Here is a 15,384-nt window from a genome sequence, read left to right on the forward strand (position 1 = left end):
ACTGTGTGCACTGTCACCATGGGCACTGTCAGCATTTTGCACTGCCACCATGTGCACTACCATCATGGACACTGTCACTGTAGAAACTGGCATCATGGGCACTATCACCGAGAGCACTGTCACCATGGGTATAGCGACTATGGGCACTGTCACCATTGGCAATATGACTGTGACTACTGTCACCATGGACAATGTCACCATGTGCACTGTCACCATCGGCACTGCCACCATGAGCACTGTCACTGTGAGCAATGTCAACATGGTTACTGCAACCATGAGCACTGACACCATGAGCACAGTCACCATGGACATTATCACTGTGTGCACTGTCACCATGGGCACTGTCAGCATTTTGCACTGCCACCATGTGCACTACCACCATGGACACTGTCACTGTAGAAACTGGCACCATGAGCACTATCACCGAGAGCACTGTTACCATCGGTACTGTCACCATGGGCATTACCACCATGAGCACAGTCACCATGGACACTATCACCGTGAGCACTGTCACCATGGGTATAGCGACTATGGGCACTGTCACCATGGGCAATATGACTGTGACTACTGTCACCATGGACAATGTCACCATGTGCACTGTCACCATCGGCACTGCCACAGTGGGCATTGTCACCATGGGAACTGCCATCATGGGCACCGTCACCATGGGCATTATCACCTTGAGCAAGGTCACCATGGGCAATGTTACCATGTGCGCTGTCACCATGGGCATTGCCACCATGGGCACTTCCACTGTGAGAACTGTCTCCATGGGCACTTCAACCATAAGCACTGCCACAATGAGCACTGTCACCATGGGCACTGCCACCATGAGCACTGTCACCATGGGCATTGTCATCGTGAGCATTGTCACCATGGGCACTGTAACCGTGAACCCTGTCACCATGGGCACTCTGACCTTGGGCACTGTCACAATGGCCACTATCACCATGGGCAATATCACAATGGGCACTGTCACTGTGGGCACTGCCACTGTGACTATCACCATGAGCACTGCGACCATGGGCACTGCCACCATGGGCACTGTCAGCATGAGTACTATCACCATGAGCACTGTTCCAAGAGCACTGGCACCATGGGCACTATCACCCTGAGCACTGTCACCAAGAGCACTGCCACCATGAGCACTGTCACTATGAGTACTGTCACCATGAGCACTGTCACCATGGGTGCTATCACCATGAGCACTCTCACCATGGGCGCTGCCACAATGAGCACTGTCACTATGAGCACTGTCACTATGGGCACTGTCACCATGGGCACTGCCACCATGGGCACTGCCACAGTGGGCATTGTCGCCATTGCAACTGGCACCATGGGAACTGTAACCATGGGCATTATCACCTTGAGCAGTGTCACTGTTGGCACTATTACCATGGGCACTATCACCATGGGCACTGTCACCCTGGGCACTGCCACCGTGAGCACTATCACCATGAGCACTATCACCGTAAGCACTTTCAATGTAAGCACTGTCACCATGAGCAATGTCACCATGGGCATTTTCACTGTGAGCACTCTCACCATGGGCAATGTCACCATGTGCACTGTCACCATGCACACTATCACCGTGAGCACTGTCACCATGGGCACTGTTACCATGGGCACTATCACTGTGAGCACTGACACTGTGGTCACTGTCACCATGGACACTGTCACCATGAGCACTGTCACCATGGGCACTGCCGCCATTGGCACAGTCACTGTGAACCCTGTCACCATTGGTACTGCAACCCTGAGCACTGACCCCATGAGCCCTGTCACCATGGGCACTATCACCATGGTCACTGTCACCATGAGCAATGTCACCATGGGTACTTTCACCATGAGCACTGTCACCATAAGCACTGTCACCAGGGCGCTATCACCATGAGCACTATCACCGTAAGAACTAGCACTGTAAGCACTTTCACCGTAAACACTGTCACCATGAGCAATGTCACCATGGGCATTGATACTGTGAACATGGTCACCATGGGCACTGCCACCATGGGCACTGTCACCATGGGCTCTATCACCATGAGCACTATCACCATGGGTACTGTCACCATGGGCACTGCCACCATGGGCACTGTCACCATGGGCACTAAGACTGTGAGCACTCTCACCTTGTGCACTATCACAGTGGGCAATGTGACCATGGGCACTTTCACTGTGAGCACTGACCCCCATGGGCAGTATCACCATGGGCACTGTCACTATGAGCATTTTAATTGTGAGCACTGTCAACATGGGCATTGTCACTGTGGTCACTGTCACCATGAGAACTCTCACCATGGGCACTGTCACCGTGAGCACTGTCACCATAGGCACTATCACCATGGGCACTGTCACCATTGGCACTGTCATCGTTAGCACTGTCACCATGGGCATTTTCACTGTGGGAAATGTCACAATGTGCACTGTCTCCATGCACACTCTCACCATGGAGACTGTGACCGTGGGCACTGTCACCATGGGAAAAGTCACAGTGGGCACACTCACCATGGGAACTGTGCATACTGTCACCCTGAGCAGTATCACCAGGAGCACTGCCACCGTGAGCAATATCACCGTAAGCACTGTCACCATGGACACTGAAACCATTGACAGTGTCACTGGGAGCACTGTCAACATAAGCACTATCACCATGAGCACTGCCACAATGAGCATTGTAACCATGGGAACTGCCACCATGAGTGTTGTCATCATGAGCAATCTCAACATGAGCACTCTCATCATGGGCACTGTCACCGTGAGCAATATCACCATGAGCACTCTCAGCAAGGGCACTGTCAACATGGCCACTATCACCGTGAGCTCTGTCACCTTGAGCGTTATCACTGTGGGCAATGTCACCATGGGCACTTTCACCGTGAGCACTGTCACCACTGGCACTATCACCATGGGCACTGTCACAATGGGCAGTTTAACCATGAGCACCATCACCATGGGCATTGTCACCATAAGCACTGTCACCATGGGCAGTGTGACCCTGGGCACTTTCACCATAGGCACTGTCTCCATGGGCACTTTCACTATGGGCACTACCACCGTGTGCACTATCACCATGAGCACTGTCACAATTGGCACTGTCACCATGGGCACTGCCACCATGGGTACTATCACTGTGAGCACTGTCACCATGGGCACTGCCACCATGGGTGCTATCACTGTGTGCACAGTCACCATGGGAACTGTCACCGATAGCACTGTCACCATGGGCACTATCACCATGAGCACTGACACTGTGCTCACTGTCACCATGGGCACTACCACCATCGGCAGAGTCACTGTGAACCCTGTCATCATGGGTACTGCAACCCTGAGCACTGACCCCATGAGCACTGTCACCATGGGCACTGTCACCATGAGCACTGTCACCCAGGGCGCTATCACCGTGAGCACTATCACCATAAGCACTAACACCGTAAGCACTTTCACCATAAGCACTGTCACCATGGGCATTAACACTGTGAACACGATCACCATGAGCACTGCCACCATGGACACTGTCACCATTGGCACTGCCACCTTGAGCAATGTCACCATGAGCACTGCCACCATGGGCACTATCACCTTGTCCAGTGCAACCACGAGCACTGTCAGCATGAGTACTGTCAGCAAGAGTAACGTCACCATGGGCACTGTTACCGTGAGCAATATCACCATGAGCACTATCACCTTGAGAACTGTAACCATGAGCACTGTCACCATGGGCACTGAAACCATTGACACTATCACCGGGAGTACTGTCACCATGGGCACTGTCAGCCTTTTGCACTGACACCATATGCACTAAAACCATGGGCACTCTCACCGTAGACACTGTCACCATGGGCACTATCACTGAGAGCACTGTCACCATGGGTAGTGTCAACATAGGCACTGCCACTATGTGCACTGCCACCATGGGCATTATCTCTGTGAGCACTGTCACCATGGGCAGTGACACCATGGGCACTGCAGCCATGAGAACTGTCAACATGGGCACTGTTACCGTGGCCACTGCCACCATAGGCACTATCACAGTGAGCACTGTCACCATGTGCACTGTCACCATGGGCACTGTGACCGTGGGCACGATCACCATGGGCACTATCACTGCGGGCACTGTCACCATGGGAACTATCAACGTGGGCACTGTCACCATGGGAACTGCCACCTGAGCAATATCACCATGAGCACTGCCAACGTGAACACTATCACCATAAGCACAGTCACCATGGGCACTATCACCTTGAGCACTGTCACTATGGGCACTGCCACCATGGGCACTATCACCGAGTGTACAGTCACCATGAGCACTGTCACCATGAGAATTGTCATGGTGACAGTGCTCTTGGTCACAGTGCTCATGGAGATAGTGCCCAATGTGACAGTACCCATGGTGGTAGTTCACATGGTGAGTGCACAATGGTGAGATTGCCCATGGTGACAGTGCACACAGTGATAGTGCCCATGGTGGCAGTACCCATAGTGACATTGCCCATGGTCACAGTGCTTATGGTGATAGTGCTCACAGTAGCAGTGTTCATGGTGATAGTGTCCACGATGACAGTGTCCATAGTGAGAGTGCCCATGGTGACAGTGCCCATGGTGAGAGTGCCAACAATGAGAGTGCCCATGGTGAGAGTGCTCACAGTGACAGTGCCCATGATGACAGTGACCACGGTGACAGTGCTCATGGTGATAATGCCCATGGTGACAGTGCTCATGGTGAGAGTCCCCATGGTTCCAGTGCCCATGGTGAGAGTGCTCATGGTGACAGTGCCCATGGTGATAGAGCCCATGGTGACAGTGCTTATGGTGATACTGCTCACAGTGGCAGTGCTCATGGTGATAGTGCCCATGGTTGTAGTGCCTACGGTGACGTACACTATGGTGTTGGTGCGCACGGTGACAGTGCCCATGGTGACATTGCCCAGTCACAGTACCCATGGTGACAGTGTTCACAGTGGCAATGCGCATGATGAAAGTTCCCATGGTGACACTGCCCATGGTGAGATTTCTCACAGTGACATTGCCCATGGTGAGAGTGCCCATGGTGATAGTGCCCATGGTGACAGTGCTCATGGTGATAGTGCCCATGGAGACAGTGCTCACGGTGATAGTGCCCATGTTGAGAGTGCTCACGGTGATAGGGCCCATAGTGATTCTTCCCACCATGACAGTGCCCATGGTTATAGTTCCATGGTGACAGTGCTCACAGGGAAAATGCCCATGGTGAGATTGCCCAGGCTCACAGTGCTCACAGTGATAGTGCTCACAGTGACAGTGCCCATGATGACAGTACCCATGGTGACAGTGCTCATGGTGATAGTGCTCCTGGTGACAGTGCCCATGGTGACAGTGCTTATGGTGCTAGTGCTCACTGTGGCAGTGCTCATGGTGATAGTGCACATGGTGACAGTGCACATGGTGACAAGGCTCACTGTGATAGTGCCCATGGTGAGAGTGCCAATGGTGGTAGGGCACATGGTGTCATTGCAAAATGGTGACACAGCCCATGGTGAGACTGCTCATAGTGATAGTGCCCATGGTGACTGTGCTCATGGTGACTGCTCACGGTGACTGCTCACGGTGACACTGCTCATGGTGACAGTGCCCATGGTGCCAGTGCACTTGGTGATAGTGCTCACGGTTGCAGTGCCCACAGTGACAGTGCCAATGTGGACAATGCCCAAGGTGATACTTCCCATGTTGACATTGCCCAAGGTGAGAGTGTCCATAGTGACAGTGCCCAAGATTACAGTGCCCATTGTGACAGTGCTCACGGTGACAGTGCCCATTGTGAAAGTGCCCTTGGATAAAGTGCTCACGGTGACAGTGCCTATAATGACAGTGCTCACAGTGACAGTGCACATGGTGACAGTTCTCATGGTGATAGTGCACATGGTAATAATACACTTGGTGGCCGTGCCCATGGAGACAGTTCCCAAGCTGACAGTACACATGGTGACAGGGCTCATGGTGATAGTGTCCATGATGACAGTGCCCATGGTGGTAGGGCCCATGGTGTCATTTGAAAATGGTGACACTGTCCATGGTGAGAATACTCATGGTGATAGTGCCCATGGTGACAGTACTCATGGTGACAGTGCTCATGGTCATAGTGCCCATGGGAACAGAGCTCACGATGAAAGTGCCAATGGTTAAAATGCCCATAGTGCCAGTGCTCAAGGTGATAGTGGCCATGTTGAGAGTGCCCATGGTGACAGTGCCTATGGTGACAGTGCTCATGGTGACAGTGCCCATGGTGGTAGTTCACATGTTGGCAGTGCAACATGGTGACAGTGTCCATGGTGACCATGCCCATGGTGGCATATACCATGGTGACAGTGCCCATTGTGGTAGCGCCCCTGGTGAAACTTCTCATGGTAACAGTGCCCATAGTGACAGTGCTCATGGTATTGGTGCCCATGGGGACAGTGCCCATGGTGAGAGTGCCCATGGTGACATTACTCACAGTGGTCGTGCCCATGGTGACAGTGCCCACTATAACAGTGCCCACGGTTAACAGTGCCAGTGTTGATAGTGCCCATGGTGATATTTACCATGGTGGCTGTGCCCATGATGGCAGTGCCCATGGTGACAGTGTTCATGGTGATAGTGCCCATTGTGAGAATGCACATAGTGTCCGTGCCCATGTTGATGGTGTCCACTATGACAGAGCCCATGGTGACAGTGACTACAGTGATAGTGCCCATGGTATCAGTACCCATGTTGATAGTGCCCATGGTGACAGTTACCATGTTAGCTGTGCCCATGATGGCAGTGCCCATGGTGACAGTGCCCATGGTGACAGTGCCCATGGTGGTAGTTCATATGTTGACAGTGCAAAATGGTGTCAGTGCCCATGGTGACAATGCTCATTGTGACACTGCTTATGGTGATAGTGCTTACGGTGATAGTGCCCATGATGACAGTGCTTTGGTGACAGTGCTCATGGTGATAGTTCCCATGGTGACAGTTCTCACTCTGATAGGGCTCAAGGTAACAGTACTCACGGTGATAGTGCCCATGGTGATAGTGCTCACGGTGATAGTGCTCACTGTGACAGGGCACACCATGATAATTCCCATGGTGGCAGTGCCCATGGTGAAAATGCCCATGGGGACATTGCACATGGTGACACATTCATGACAGTGCTCACGGAGATAGTGCTCTCGGTGACAATGCCCATGGTTAAAATACCCATGATGAGAGTTCTCATGGTGAAAGTGCCCATGGTGGCAGTGCGCATGGTGAAAGTGCGCATGGTGACAGTGCTCATGGTGGCAGTGCTTGTGGTGAAACTGTTCATAGTGACAGTGCCCTTGGTTGCAGAGCTCACGGTGTCAATTTCCATGGTGACAGTGACCACGAAGACAGTGCTCACAGTGACAGTGCACACCGTGATAGTGCCCATGGTGGAAGTGCCCATCTTGATGCTGCCCATGGTGACAGTGCCCATGGTGACATTGCTCATGGTGACAGTGCTTACGGTGATAGTACCCATGATGACAGTGCACATGATGACAGTGCTCATGGTGACAGTGCACACCATGATAGTGCCCATGGTGGCAATGCCCACGGTGACACTGCCCATGGTGACATTGCCCATGGTGAAAGTGACAATGGTGACATTGTTCACGGAGATAGTGCTCACAGTGACGGTGCCCATGGTGAAAATACCCATGATGACAGTTCTCATGGTGAAAGTGCCCATGGTGGCATTGCGCGTGGTGACAGTGCTCATGGTGACAGTGCTCATGGTGAAACTGTTCATGGGACAGTGCCCATGGTCACAGTGCTCATGGTGACAATTCCCATGGTGATAGTGACCACGATGACAGTGCTCACAGTGACAGTGCCCATTGTAACAGTGCACATGGTGGCAGGGCTCAGGGTGACAATGCTCACAGTGACAGTGCCCATGATGACAGTAACCACGGTGACAGTGCTCACAGTGAAAGTGTCCATGGTTACTCTGCTAGTGGTGACACTCCCAATGATGTCAGTGCCCATGGTGACAGTGCCCATGGTGACAAAACCCATGGTGACAGTGCTCATGGTGAAAGTGCCCATGGTGGCAGGACTCATGGTTACAGTTCTCATTGTGACAGTGTTCATGGTAGCATTGCCCAAGGTGGCATTGCTCATAGTTACAGTGCACATGGTGACACTTCACATGGTGGCAGTTACCATTGTAACAGTCCACATTGCGGCAAAGACCATGTTGACAGTGCTCATGGTGGCCGTGCCCATGGTGATAGTGCCCATGGTGACAGTACCCATTGTGATAGTGAATTCGGTGATAGTGCCCATGGTGACAGTGCCCATGGTGGTAGTGCACATGGTGAGAGTGCAAAGTGTTGACAGTGCCCATGGTGACATAGCTAATGGTAACAGCGCTTATGGTGATAGTGCTTCTGGTAATAGTGTCAATGGTTACAGTGCACACGGTGACAGTACTCATGGTGACAGTGCTCACAGTGATATTTCTCATGGTGATAGTGCTCACAGTGATAATGCACATGTTGAAAGTGCGCATGGTGACAGTGCTCACTGTGACAGTGCACACCGTGATAGTGCCCATTGTGGTAGTGCCCATCATGAGGCTGCCCATGGTGACAGTGTTCATGGTGACAGTGCTTACAATGATAGTCCTTACGATGATGGTGCGCATGCTGACAGTGCACACGATGACAGTGCTCGTGGTGACGGTGCTCACGGTGATAGTGCCCATGAGAGTGCTTTGGTGACAGTGCTTATGGTGATAGTTCCCATGGTGACAGTTCTCACTGTGATAGGGCTCACGGTAACAGTGCTCACGGTGATAGTGCTCACAGTGACAGTGCACACCATGATAGTTCCCATGGTGGCAGTGCCCATGGTGTCACTGCCCATGGAGACATTGCCCATGGTGAAAGTGACAATGGTGACATTGCTCACGGAGATAGTGCTCATGGTGACGGTGCTCATGGTGAAAATACCCATGATGACAGTTCTCATGGTGAAAGTGCCCATGGTGGCATTGCACGTGGTGACAGTGCTCATGGTGACAGTGCCCTTTGTTGCAGTGCTCACGGTGACAATTCCCATGGTAACAGTCACCACGATGACAGTGCTCATGGTTACCGTGCACATGGTGGCAGTTCCCATTGTAACAGTGCACACTGTGGCAAAGACCATTGTGACACTGCTCATGGTGACAGTGCCCATGGTGGCATTGCCCATCGTGACAGTGTGCATGTTGAGAGTGCTTATGCTGATAGTACTCACGGTAGCAGTGCTCATGGTGATAGTGCTCCTTGTGGCAGTGTCCACGGTGACAGTGCCCAGGGTGACAATGCCCATGCTGACAGTTACTACGGTAACAGTGCTCATGGTGAAAGTCTCCATGGTTACAGTGCTAGTGGTGACAGGCCCAATGGTGCCAGTTCCCATGGTGCCAATGCTCATGGTGATAGTGTTCATGGTGACAGTGCCCATGGTGACAAAACCCATGTTGACATTACTCATGGTGAAACTGCCCATGGTGGCAGGTCTCATGGTTACAGTTCTCATAATGACAGTGTTCATGGTGGCATTGCCCAAGGTGGCATTTCTCGTGGCGACAGTGCACATGGTGACACTGCACATGGTGACAGTTACCATTGTAAGAGTGCACATTGTGGCAAAGACCATGTTGACAGTGCTCATGGTGACAGTGCCCATGATGACAGTGCCCAGGATGGCAGTGCCCATTTTTACAGTGCTCACGATGATAATCCCCGTGGTGACATTGCATATGGTGGCCGTTCTCATGGTGACTGTGTCCATGGTGAAAGTACCCATGGTGACAGTGAATTTGGTGATAGTGCCCATGGTGACTGCCCATGGTGGTAGTGCACATGGTCATAGTGCAAAGTGGTGACAGTGCCCATGGTGACATAGCTCATGGTGTCAGCGATTATGGTGATAGTGATTTCGGTAATAGTGCCAATGGTAACAGTGCACATGGTGACAGTACTCATGGTGACAGTGCTCACAGTGATATTTCTCATGGTGATAGTGCTCACGGTGATAGTGCCCATAGTTACAGTGCTCATGGTGACAGTGCTCACTGTGATAGTGCCCATACTGACAGTGCACACGATGACAGTGCTCATGGTGACAGTGCTCTCGTTGAGAGTGCCCATGTTGGTAGTGCCCATGGTGACAGTGCTCACAGTGATAGTGCCCATGGTTACAGTGCCCATGGTGACAGTGCTTATGGTGAAAGCCCTTACAGTGGCAGTGCTCATGGTGATAGTGCTCATGGTGGCAGTGCCCATGCTGACAGTGCACACAGTGACATTGCACATGGTGTGAGTGCCGATGGTGAAAGTGCTCATGGTGACGGTGCTCACGGTGATAGTGCCCATGATGAAGGTGCCCCTGGTGACAGAGCTCACGGTGACAGTGCACATGGTGACAGTGCACATGGTGGTGTGCGCGTGGTGACAGTGTCCATGGTGACAATATGCATGGTGACAGTGCTCACAATGATAGTACCCATGGTGACAGAGCCCATGGTGGTATTACACATGGTTGCAGTGCAAAATAGTGAGAGTGACCATGGTGACAGTGCTCATGGTGATATTACCCATGGTGAGTGTGCTCATGGTGGCAGTGCCCATGGTGACAGTTCTCCTTGTCACAGTGCTCAAGGTGAGAGTGCTCACAGTGGCAGTGCCCATGGTGGCACTGCACATGGTGACAGTGCCCATGGTGACAGTGCCCATGGTAACCATGCCCATGGTGGCATATACCATGGTGACAGTGCCCATTGTGGTAGTGCGCCTGGTGAAAGTTCTCATGGTGACAGTGCCCATAGTGACAGTGCTCATGGTGTTGGTGCCCGTGGGGACAGTGCCCACGGTGAGAGTGTCCATGGGACAATATTCACGGTGGCCATGCCCACGGTGACAGTGCCCACTATGACAGTGCCCATGGTGACAGTGCCCACAGTACCAGTGCCCATGTTGATAGTGCCCATGGTGACAGTTTCCATGGTGGCTGTGCCCATGATGGCAGTGCCCATGGTGACAGTGCTCGTGGTGATAGTTCCCATTGTGAGAGTGCACAGTGTCCATGCCCATGTTGACGGTGCCCATGGTAAGAGTACCTATGGTGACAGTCTCAGGGTGATAGTGCCCATGGTGGCAGTGCCCATGGTGGTAATTCACATGTTGGCAGTGCAAAATGGTGACAGTGCCCATGGTGAAAATGCTCATTGTGACAGTGCTCACGGTGATAGTTCTTATGGTGATAGTGCCCATGATGACAGTGCTTTGGTGACAGTGCTCACGGTGATAGTTCCCATGGTGACAGTTCTCACTGTGATAGGGCTCACGGTAACAGTGCCCTTGGTGATAGTCCCCATGGTGATAGTTGTCATGGTGATATTGCTCACGGTGACAGTGCACACTGTGATAGTGCCCTTGGTGGCAGTGCCCAAGGTTACACTGCTCATGGTGACATTGCCCATGGTGAAAGTGACAATGGTGACATTGCTCACGGAGATAGTGCTCACTTTGATGGTGCCTATGGTGACAATACCCATGATGACAGTTCTCTTGGTGAAAGTGCCCATGGTAGCATTGCACGTGGTGACAGTGCTCATGGTGACAGTGCACATGGTGGCAGTGCCCAAGGTGACAGTGCTCATGGTGGCAGTGCTCGTGGTGAAACTGTTCATGATGACAGTGCCCTTGATCACAGTGCTCACAGTGAAAATTCCCATAGTGACAGTGACCACGATGACAGTGCTCACGGTGACAGTGTTCATGGTAACAGTGCACATGGTGGCAGTTCCCATTGTAACAGTGCACACTGTGGCAAAGACCATGGTGACACTGCTCATGGTGACAGTGCCCATGGTGGCACTGCCCATCGTGACAGTGTGCATGTTGAGAGTGCTTATGCTGATAGTACTCATGGTAGCAGTGCTCATGGTGATAGTGCTCATTATGGCAGTGTCCATGGTGACAGTGTCCACTATGACAGTGCCCATGGATATAGTGCCCATGGTGACAGTGCCCATGGTGACAGTTACCACGGTGATACTGCTCATGGTGAAACTGTCCGTGGTTACAGTGCTAGTGACGACAGTCCCAATGGTGCCAGTGCCCATGGTGCCAGTGCTCATGGTGACAGTGCCCATGGGGACAAAACCCATGGTGACAGTACTCATGCTGAAAGGGCCCATTGTGGCAGGACTCATGGTTACAGTTCTCATAGTGAAAGTGTTCATGGTGGCATTGCTCAAGGTGGCATTGCTCTTGGTGATAGTGAACATGGTGACTCTGCACATGATGGCAGTTACCACTGTAAAAGTGCACATTGTGGCAAAGAACATGTTGACAGTGCCCATGGTGACTGTGCCTATGGTGACAGTGCCCATGATAGCTGTGCCCATTTTTACAGTGCTCACGATGATAATCCCCATGGTGACATTGCACATGGTGGCTGTGCCCATCGTGACAGTGCCCATGGTGACAGGACCCATGGTGATAGTGAATTCGGTGATAGTGCCCATGGTGACAGTGCCCATGATGGTAGTGCACATGGTGACAGTGCAAAGTGGTGAGAGTGCCCATGGTGACATGGCACATGGTGGCAGCGCTTATGGTGATAGTGCTTCCGGTAATAGTGCCAATGGTTACAATGCACGTGGTGACAGTACTCATTGTGACAGTGCTCACGGTGATATTTCTCAAGGGGATAGTGCTCACAGTGATAGTGCCCGTAGTGACAGTGTTCACTGTGATACTTCCCATGGTGACAGTTCTCACGGTGATAGGGCTTATGGTGACAGTGCTCACGGTGATAGTGCCCATCGTGGCAGTGCCCATGATAACAGTGCTCATGGTGATAGGGATCACGGTGACAGTGCTCACAGTGGTAATTCACATATTGAAAGTGCTCACGATGACAGTGCTCATGGTGACAGTGCACACCGTGATAGTGCCCATGGTGGCAGTGCCCATCGTGATGCTGCTCATGGTGACATTGCTCATGATGACAGTGCTTACGGTGTTAGTCCTATCATTGATAGTACCCATGCTGACAGTGCACACAATGACATCATTCATGGTGACAGTGCTCACGGTGATAGTGCCCATGGTGGCAGTGCCCATGGTGAGAGTGCTCACAGTGATAGTGCCCATGGTTACAGTGCCCATGGTGGCAGTGCTTATGGTGAAAGCCCTCATGGTGGCAGTGCTCATGGTGATCGTGCTCCTGATGGCAGTGCCCACGCTGGCAGTGCACATGGTTACAGTGCACATGGTCTGAGTGCCGATGGTGAAAGTGCTCATGGTGATGGTGCTCAAGGTGATAGTGCCCATGATGAAGGTGCCCGTGGTGACAGAGCTCACGGTGATAGTGCCCCTGGTGACAGTGCACATGGTGGTGTGCGCATGGTGACAGTACCCATGGGGACAACATGTATGGTGACAGTGCTCACAATGATAGTACCAATGGTGACAGTGCCCATAGTGGTATTACACATAGTCGCAGTGCAAAATGGTGACACTACCCATGGTGAAATTGTTCATGGTAATAGTACCCATGGTGAGTGTGCTCATGGTGGCAGTGCCCATGGTGACAGTTCTCCTTGTTGCAGTGCTCAAGGTGAGAGTGCTCACAGTGGCAGTGCTCCATGTTGACAGTGCCCATGGTGACAGTGCTTATGCTGATAGTGCTTATGGTAGCAGTGCAAATGACGAGAGCGCTCATTGTGACAGTGCCCATGGTAACAGTGCTCATGGTGAGAGTGACCATGGTTTCAGTGCCCATGGCGACATTGCACATGGTGGCTGTGCCCATTGTGACATTGTGCACAGTGACAGGGCCCATGGTGGCAGTGCCCATGGTGACAGTGCCCACGGTGACAGTGCTTATGGTGGCAGTGCCCACGGTAACAGTGCCCACCATGACAGTGCCCATTGTGACTCTGCCCAGTGTGTCACTTACCATGGTGACAGTGCCCATTGGGGTAGTGCCCATGGTGAAAGTGCTCATGGTGACAGTGCCCATATTGACAGTTCTCACGGTAACAGTACCCGTGGGAATAGTGCCCATGGTGACAATGCCCATGGTGAAAGTGCACATGGTGGCAGTGCCCATGTTGACAGTGCCCATGGTGACAGTGCTTATGCTGATGGTGCTTATGGTAGCAGTGCAAATGGTGACAGTGCTTATGGTGACAGTGCCCATGGTGACATTTACCACACTAAGCATGCTCACGGTCATAGTGCCCATGCTGAGAGTGCTAATTGTGACAATGCTCAGGGTGGCAGTGCCCATGGTGACAGTGCCCATGGTGACCATGCCCATGGTGGCATATACCATGGTGACAGTGCCCATTGTGGTAGTGCCCCTGGTGAAAGTTCTCATGGTGACAGTGCCCATAGAGACAGTGTTCATGGTGTTGGTGCCCGGCTTCACATTCCATCTAGGACCTCATGCCTGAAGTCCCGCTGCCTCCAAGAGAACGTCACCTTGCGTTCTTACTGCAATTTAAGTCCTGTTCTTCATGTTCCACTGCAAACTTTTGAATAGCCACAGGCCCAGAGGCGTAGCTACAGTGTTCCTTGGTAGAAGAAGTTCCCTTGATGCAGAACACCCTACTTCGAGAAGTTGATTCAGGGAAGGAAACACTGAGAAAACTGTTGTCTCTTTTGACTTCTTAGAAACCACAGGAATATATGCTGCATGTGGCCATGGAAACTGGGACATGCTGGAACTAGCCTTGCTTCCCGTTTTGAAGGCTGCAGTCATACTGCCTTGAAGCTACCTGACATTCACTGCTGTTGACAGGCCTGTAGCCCCTGTACACATGCATCTGGGAGAAAAATGAGTTTCCTCTGGTTAAACCAGGTGTTTCCATGACAGCAGTGTGGCTCAGCCTGCCAACCTCTAAAGCTCAACGTGAGAACTTGCCTCCAGGTTAGGCCATGAGTAGCTGTGCAGAAAGGGAGGCATTCAGCTGTTTCCATGAGTTCTAAGTCGCTGTTCTGCTATATTTTAAAGGAAGTACCCATTTAAGGACTCCTAGGTGCCTCGTGTGTGCATCGTTTTCCCTCCAAGGACACTGAATACCTATAGACACCTGTGGGCCGGCTGAGCAACATCGTGGCCCATTGGTCTGTCCCTCGGAGCCACTCTGTGCATGCCAAGTGATGGGCAACACACTTCACGTTCCTTGAGAGCTACATTTCCAGAGCCCACGAACAGCCTCAAGACCACATTTCTGGTGAGTCCGAAGTGCCCAGGAAGTTTTGTACAGAAAGGGAGGCATGCAGCTGTTTCCATGCGGTCTTAGTCGCTGTTCTGCTTTATTTTATAGGAAGTACCTTTTAGAGGATGCCT

General features: G+C 52.0%; 1 protein-coding gene across 1 annotated transcript; it reads right to left on the bottom strand.

The window, feature by feature from the left end:
• Positions 1-8,169: 8,169 nt before the first annotated feature.
• LOC125961287 (uncharacterized) lies at positions 8,170-10,451 on the bottom strand. Its single transcript, XM_049698145.1, has 4 exons — positions 9,908-10,451; positions 8,803-9,857; positions 8,458-8,752; positions 8,170-8,381 (listed from the first exon to the last, which is right to left on the bottom strand). The coding sequence occupies exons 1-4, from the start codon at positions 10,449-10,451 to the stop codon at positions 8,170-8,172; spliced, it is 2,106 nt and encodes a 701-aa protein (XP_049554102.1).
• Positions 10,452-15,384: the final 4,933 nt, after the last annotated feature.

Source organism: Orcinus orca, chromosome 15 (assembly GCF_937001465.1).
Source record: "Orcinus orca chromosome 15, mOrcOrc1.1, whole genome shotgun sequence".
NCBI lineage: Eukaryota > Metazoa > Chordata > Mammalia > Artiodactyla > Delphinidae > Orcinus > Orcinus orca.

Bases quoted from the DNA above. Each gene is read 5' to 3' on its own strand.
- LOC125961287 (XM_049698145.1), bottom strand. From the start codon at position 10,451: ATGTGCACTGTCACCATGTGCACTGTCACCGTGAGCTCTGTCACCAGG. The intron at 9,858-9,907 runs GCACTGTCACCA...CACCATGGGCAG, and splicing joins CATGAGCTATGTCACCATGG to TCACCATGGGCACTATCACC. The intron at 8,753-8,802 runs GTGAGCCCTATC...TATCACCATAAG, and splicing joins TCACCGTGAGCACTGTTACC to CACTGTCACCAAAGCACTCT.